This window comes from Gordionus sp. m RMFG-2023, chromosome 1 (assembly GCF_954871325.1).
Source record: "Gordionus sp. m RMFG-2023 chromosome 1, tfGorSpeb1-WG-v2, whole genome shotgun sequence".
In the NCBI taxonomy this organism is placed as follows: Eukaryota; Metazoa; Nematomorpha; class Gordioida; order Chordodea; family Parachordodidae; genus Gordionus; species Gordionus sp. m RMFG-2023.
The window spans coordinates 86,088,369-86,095,718 of NC_088775.1; the positions used below are offsets into that span (position 1 = coordinate 86,088,369).

Consider the following 7,350-nt stretch of genomic DNA (forward strand, 5'->3'; position numbering starts at 1 on the left):
AATGTTGAATGCTTCAAACAAATTTTTTGCTGACTGTCCCAATTAAATCATATTTGAACCAATGGCCTAGATGAAGAGGCGCTAAATTATTGCACATGCGTAGTATTGTTAAAACGGCTCGATTTCTAAAAACGGTTAACCCATTTTTTTCGCCAAAAAATATTATTCAAGCCTCATGATTTCGTTAATAGACGCATGCGCCAATATTTAATGTGTCTACCCCTAATTATTTATTATTTTCGCTAAAGATAGATGTAAATAAGCACTGTAGATAATATACTTTGGTCTACCTCAGATTTATTTATCCTTTTTTAAAAAATCTACTTCCTGGCTATTGATGAGATCATGGGGAGGGGTTAGAATAATTAAATATATTATAAAAAAAATACTACAAATGTGGTGGGGGTTTTAGAACCACCTTTGATAAATTAATTAATATTTATCTTTTTGTGTAAATGTTTGTTGATAGGCCCTCTAAATAATTCAAGAAAGCTTCTAACGGGGTTGGTCTTAAACCAACGTTTAAATAACCTTATAGAATGCATGTCTCAAGTTATTTAAACATAATTTCTTTATAATCTAAAAATTTATCTTTATCAAACCAAGATTCAACTTTTCAAGCATATTGAAAATATCAAGAGTTACCATCTGACCCTGCATTCATAGTTAACGCGAATTCGCGGCTAAGTATACAAAAATGAATGCAAAATTATTGTATTTATATCATATTTGGTAAACTTTAAAACGGCTAATTCAATATTCTTAGCCAGAAAAATATTGTCTAAGATTCTAGATTTCTCGAATAGATATCCAAATATTTGTGCTATCTATGAGTAAAATCTTTAAGCCTGCGTAATATTTTTCTAGATAAAATATTGAGTAAGCCCGTTTTTAGAAATCGGCTCAAATCGGCTATTTAACAACACTACATCGCCACAAATTCGCGTTAATGGTGATAGCAGGGTGAGCCAAATAATTCTCCGAACCGCGTTTCTTTATAATAGTAATCTTGAAAAAACATTCAATTCAAGCGATATATCAAATTAATAGTTGATGTGCCACGCAATTCTAATTAGTTTATTCTTATTGCATTCTTTTATTTTTCTTTCTTTCTTTTTTCTTTCTTTCTTTCTTTCTTTCTTTTTCTTTCTTTCTTTCTTTTTTCTTTCTTTCTTTCTTTCTTTCTTTTTTCTTTCTTTCTTTCTTTTTTTTTCTTTCTTTCTTTTTCTTTCCTTCTTTCTTTTTCTTTCTTTCCTTCTTTCTTTTTTCTTTCTTTCTTTCTTTTTTCTTTCCTTCTTTCTTTCTTTTTCTTTCTTTCCTTCTTTCTTTTTTCTTTGTTTTTTTCTTTTTTCTTACTTTTTTTAAACTTTTTTTTTAAAAAAAAATTCATATTCAAGGATTTTTGTTATTTATTCAATTTATATAATATATTATTTTCATACAATGTTCTATAATATTAAAACACGCTGATTTTCAAGTTTCATTCATTCATTAAAATATTTATTATTGTACCTTTTTTCTCAAAAATTTTTAATATTCTTATAAAATGGTAAGTTTAATATAATAATAATTATTCATTATAAAGATATTAAATTTTTTTTTAAAAGTTTCAATTTAAATTCTTATATTAATTTATTATTTTTCATGGTTATTTTTTTAAACATATTAAAGAAAGAAATTATGTGAAATTTAATTTTTTTTTCCATATACCACTATTTTGCTCTGCTCAAAATTTTATTTTAGGGTGAGACTGGCTGAAAAATTTTAGCATAAATTATAGTACGCACAAATTGAGCGTTTACGTTTTGCCGTAATTTTTAAATAAAAAATGAGGTTTTCTTTTTATTAATAGACGTCGATTCAAAATTTTAAATGAGTTCTAAAAAAAGAAATAATTTGTCTTTGAAAATTATTATTATCGTCTGCGTTCTTATTTCTTTAATTTCTAAATATTCCGTTTTTTTAGGATATAATTAAGTTATTTTTTATATTATATTTTTATATAATATTACAAAGCGAAGAATAAAAAAAAAGTATTGAAAAAGCAAACCTGTTGCGTTTATTAATGGTTACTAACGCCAAACGGTAATTTTATCAATTTACATGAGGCCATTTGAAAGGCATTATTTGATCTTACAACACAGCGCTTGAAGCGCTCAATCTGTGCGCACTATCAAAGGCATATTTTTTTTTGTATATAGTTTAAATGAAATACAAAATCATTAATTGCTTCGTCCTTGTCGCTGAAAAATTTTAATTATCATTTTATTTTGATTTTTTTTTTTTAAAAAAGTAAACAATAGATTTCTTTTAAATATTTTTCGGTACAATATTTAAAAAAATTTTTATGGCCCGAAAAAGCTTCAAACCCAATTTGCAGGGCTTTAATATCTTAACATATGAGATTTTGTAAAATCAGCCAATCAAAATTTTTATAAAAAAAATATTTTTTTTTCTGGACTAAATCTTAAAATAATTTGGGGGGGGGGGGGGAGGGGTGAGGGAGTGGTTCGGCTTTTGGATATATTTGAAATCAAGGTTTTTTTTAAATCGAAAATCATTTTATATTTCGAATGTTATTACGTTCTGAATATTTTGTTATATTTTGGGCATTTTATGACTTTTTTGCCTATTTTTTTTAGAAATATTATTGAAATTTTGATTTAAACCCTTTCATTTCACAGTGTCTAGATTTTTCTTATTAGAATATTATTATTTTTGATAAGACCGTAAATTCTTTAAATATTATCAACCCGTTTTAACGATTTTCGCCGCTTTATCAATCAATTAGCTAATATATATATTTCCTTTTTTTTTGTATTTATTCACAATTATTAGGTCAGCTTGCGATATTATTAAAAAAAATCATAAATAATTTTACGTTATAAAAAAAACGATGGATAAATAATTAGATCGGACCTACAATAATAGATGATCCAAGATTCGACGCCAGATTCGATGCCGAGGCATTGAAGAAAGCTATGCAAGGGATAGGTTAATAAAAAAAATAAGATAATCTTTTCTCAATCACAATTTTTATCGGATATATCGGTCGAAAACCAGAAAAATAAAAAAATAATTTATAAATTGAACTAAACTATAAAGAGGAGAGGAAAAAATTAATAATATTTAACAGCAACTTACTTTCCTTTATTCGGTTTAGAATGTGTAAAAGGTATGATAATTTTTTGTATCGGGCACATTAAAAGTATCGGCCGATATACTCATATATGCATCTCTGATAAAGATTATATATATGTATCTCCTAACGAACTTACATAAATATTTTTGTGGGTTAAACATAAAAAGGCACCGACGAAAAAACTATCCTTCGCGTGTTGACTAAGAGATCGAATCGCCAAAGGCAATTGATATCTCAAAAATACAAAGAACTTTTCAATAAAGTGAATATATATATTTTTATAAGAAATATTCGTTAACTACTTTTGCAAAAAAATAATAATATTGAAATCTCTTTATTTTGTTAACTTAAATTTTTATTAGCGTTGATCCTGAATAAGTTCTATGTTTTAAAATGAGGTTTGTATTGGCCAAAGAAAGAGTAATAAAAATTAAATTAGATGTCACTGGCTGGAATTAATTTAATTATTTTAATAAAATAAAAATTTAACGTGATTATAAAGACAAAAAAAGTCTACCACAATTTATATTTTATAAAGACTTTTGTCCGAAACATCAAAAATATTTATTTTACAAAAATATAGTTAATTCACGTATTAGTGAAATTTTTTTACAAAATTAACTTTGAAAAAAAAATGTACAAGGAGTTACTAATTTCTTTACAAAAAGTAACGAAAATAAAACATAATTAATAATGGTAATTTACAGTAGTGGAGGTCAACTGTCCGATCAGTTTTAGGCAGGACTGTTTGAAGGACCGGTCTCATTACCAAGGACCGCGGTCTGGACCGATATTTTATTATTCATTATAATTTATTTTACAAAATATTAGGGTATTTTATTTTACTTTTCTAGAGGATTTTCTTTAGTTTTTCTGATTCTCTTTTTTTTGCAATATACTTATAAAAACTTAAAAGTTCGCCAAAAAAAAGCATTTTACTTTTAAATTTAAATATTTGTAATTATTTATTATATAATTCCGATTTGATATTTGTTAAACCTAAAAAAATAACTCTTATTTTTATTAAAATCATAAAAATAAATATTTTTAAAATAACAAGAAAAAACACGAAAAGACCGGTCAATTAATTTAGTACCATGATCTGAATCAGTCTTTCATTTGAGGACCGTGGCCCTATCCGGTCCGGACCAATGACACCATGACCTTCACTGCTTTAGCAGCACCGTAATTAGATTTATATCTTGAGGAGATATAATGATTAATTTAAAAAAAATTTTTTTAATCCTTTAATTTATATATATATATATATATAAAGGTTCTTGCCAACGAATTACAAAGAGAATTGGGCGGAAAATTTGAGAAAGTCATTCTCGCCTTAATGACGCCGGCATACGAATACGATGCCCATAAGTTACATCAAGCCATGAAGGTTTATCTTATACTTATGGATATAGTACAAACTAAATGGATTTATTACAATATGTGAACCTAAAATTAATTTTTTGGCATAGGGTTTAGGGACGAACGAGGATGTATTAATCGAGATTCTGGTATCTAGATCCCAGGAGCAGTTGAGAAAAATTATGGAAACTTATAGAAATAGTAAAAAAATTAAAATTTTTATCAATTATTAGCGAAAATATATAATTAAAATAGAGCAGTTTAACTTCAAAAAGAAAAGCAATTATTATTTGAAATTGAATAACTTTTTATTTCGTTTTTTTCTAAAGTAGTAATAAAGCATAAAAAATCAACAAAGGACGTGGGTGAAGCTATAATATATACCAATTTTATTTTAAAAAATTAAGTTATATTTATATAAACATATAAAATGAATTTCCACCAACTATAAAGAAAAAATAATAATATGAGTAATCTTAAAAAAGGAATAATTAAGTAATATTATGCAAAAATTACATTTCTCGTTTTAGAGAGTATAATATAAATAAATATATATATATAATCGCTTTAAGGTCGAACGAGTTATAAATTATTATAAATATTACTACTAACAAGTAATCAAAAATATTTTTATTTTATTTTTATAACGTATCAATATTAAAATAGAAATTTATGAAAAAATAATGATAAATTTACTAAAAAAAGTTATCACTTCACCGATAACTGATCAGGCCTTTAGGAGAGATCCAATAGGAATAATAAGATATAGGAATAATTTTGACCAACATGGCAAAATCAATAATATCAAAGGTTCTGAAAAGTAAACGGTAATATACTGCATCTTGGAGTAAAAATTTTATATATAAAAATGACCTCTATTATTTATTCATTTAATTATTTTTTATAAAATAAGTGTTTTATCTTTTTTTAAAAGTGTACAAAAAGGATCTCGTTAGTGATATAAAAGGTGATACATCTGGGTCTTTCGAAAAACTCATGGTTTACTTGTGCAAGGTTTAATTTAAAAATATTTCGTTTAAAGGTTAAACAAATAACTTTTATTAATCAGTTACTATTCGTTTTTTATTTTAATTTTCTTGTTTATTTCAGTCATCATTATGGATATGTATGACTCACTGATTCAGGCAAGCTATTTAAAATGAAGGTTGTTAGTTTAAATGACTAATAGTCATTTTTGCTGGCTAAACTTAGTCACCTATGTGCTTTGGCGGGCATTTTATTGTATTTCATCTTTAAAAAAAACTAGTTTTAAGGTTTTCTATTAACTATTTTAATTATCTATGACTATAAAAACTAAATTTCTGATTCCTTTTTTGTTCCATAAGGAATTTACAGTAATTATTAGATAAATGTCATTACGACAAATTCGAGCCGCTTTTGATGACGGTGTCTTAAAAGTAGCACGCCGATAGTTTGATTGGTGCATAGTTCTTCATCTATCTTATAAATTTCAGACAATTATTAAAAATATTTAACATGTTGCCATAATTAAGTCTTTGGTGCTAATGACTGAAATCTTCGCGATCGTTGATCCTATTATATTCATCTAAAATTTAAATTCAACTTACCTTATAGGCAAACAGAAAATCCGATTATGGTTCGTATGACAAGGGTAAGGTGAACGCAGATGCTCAAGTATAATTTATCGAGTCTTAATTATATTTATATAATAGTAATAAAAACAAAAAAATCTTTAAAAAAGGCGCTAATTAATGCTGGTATAAAAAATGCTATGGGTACTGATACATCAGTATTTTGTGAAATATTAGTCAATAGAAGCTTAAGCCATGTTAGAGCTGTATTCGAAGAATACCAGCACATATCCAAACACTGCATCGAAGACGACATTAAAAGAGAGATGAAAGGGGACAGTGAAAACGCCTTTATTTCGTTGGGTATTTTTTTTTATTTTTAAAACACTTATTTATAATACAGTAATTTTGTAGCTATTTTTTTTTAATCACACGGTACTTAGTGTTTTTAAACGGCTCGAATTAGCCAAAATAATATTAAGTAAGCCTCGAGATTTGGCTAATAGATGTCCAAAAACATTTCTGACATCTATGAGAAAAATTTTCAGGCTTGCAATAATGTTTTTGGCTAAAATATTGGGTTAACCGTTTTTAAAAACCAAGCCCTTTAACAAAAAAATCCATGGATAATTTAAGTCTTTTCCTTCTAGCGTGATCTGAGTCTGTCCCTCTGTAAAATATATTTTAAAAATAATTTCTATAAAAAATAACGAAAATATTTAAATGTTTGTTTTTTTAGTGGAATGCATTAGATATCCAGCTTCATATTTTGCCAAAAAAATCCACCTTGCCATGAAAGTAAAATATGATAGATGGAGTTAATTATTTTGTATCTAAATTTAAAAAAAATAAAAATATGCATATATAAGCAGGGTATGGGAACTGATGATGATACTCTAGTACGATTATTGGTCACTCGAGCAGAGATAGATTTAGGGGATATAAGACAAGATTTTCAAAGAATTTACAATAAATCATTGGAAGCTTCAATTAAAGTTAATGCAAAACCTGTTAAATATCTAAACTTAAATCTTTTTAGGATGAATGCTCTGGCGATTATGAAGACGCTTTAGTATCTTTGGTTGTAGGAAATCGTTAAAAAAACTCAAATAAATTTGATAAATCACATTATCTTCAATACAGAAGAATAATAATAATTATTTGCCATCAAAACAATTAAAATTTTTTCAATTTAAATAAATGATATTTAAATAATTTTAGCTATTTACTACATTCCTAATATATATATGCCAAAATAAATTTTTGCTGTAATGAAATTATATATAAAACAAT

The 7,350-nt window shown here is 26.0% G+C and overlaps 1 protein-coding gene across 2 annotated transcripts; it reads left to right on the forward strand.

The window, feature by feature from the left end:
• The first annotated feature begins 1,406 nt into the window (after positions 1 to 1,406).
• Positions 1,407 to 7,315, forward strand: LOC135922711 (annexin A5-like). Of its 2 annotated transcripts, none has more exons than XM_065457153.1 (11): positions 1,407 to 1,549; positions 2,913 to 2,994; positions 3,310 to 3,404; positions 4,419 to 4,532; positions 4,615 to 4,705; positions 5,439 to 5,518; positions 6,101 to 6,160; positions 6,228 to 6,420; positions 6,797 to 6,855; positions 6,927 to 7,052; positions 7,097 to 7,315. In XM_065457153.1, the coding sequence occupies exons 1-11, from the start codon at positions 1,547 to 1,549 to the stop codon at positions 7,154 to 7,156; spliced, it is 963 nt and encodes a 320-aa protein (XP_065313225.1). In that variant the 5' UTR covers positions 1,407 to 1,546; the 3' UTR covers positions 7,157 to 7,315. The 2 variants fall into 2 exon arrangements, with proteins under 2 accessions (XP_065313225.1, XP_065313226.1); XM_065457154.1 differs by having other exon boundaries at positions 6,930 to 7,052.
• Positions 7,316 to 7,350: the final 35 nt, after the last annotated feature.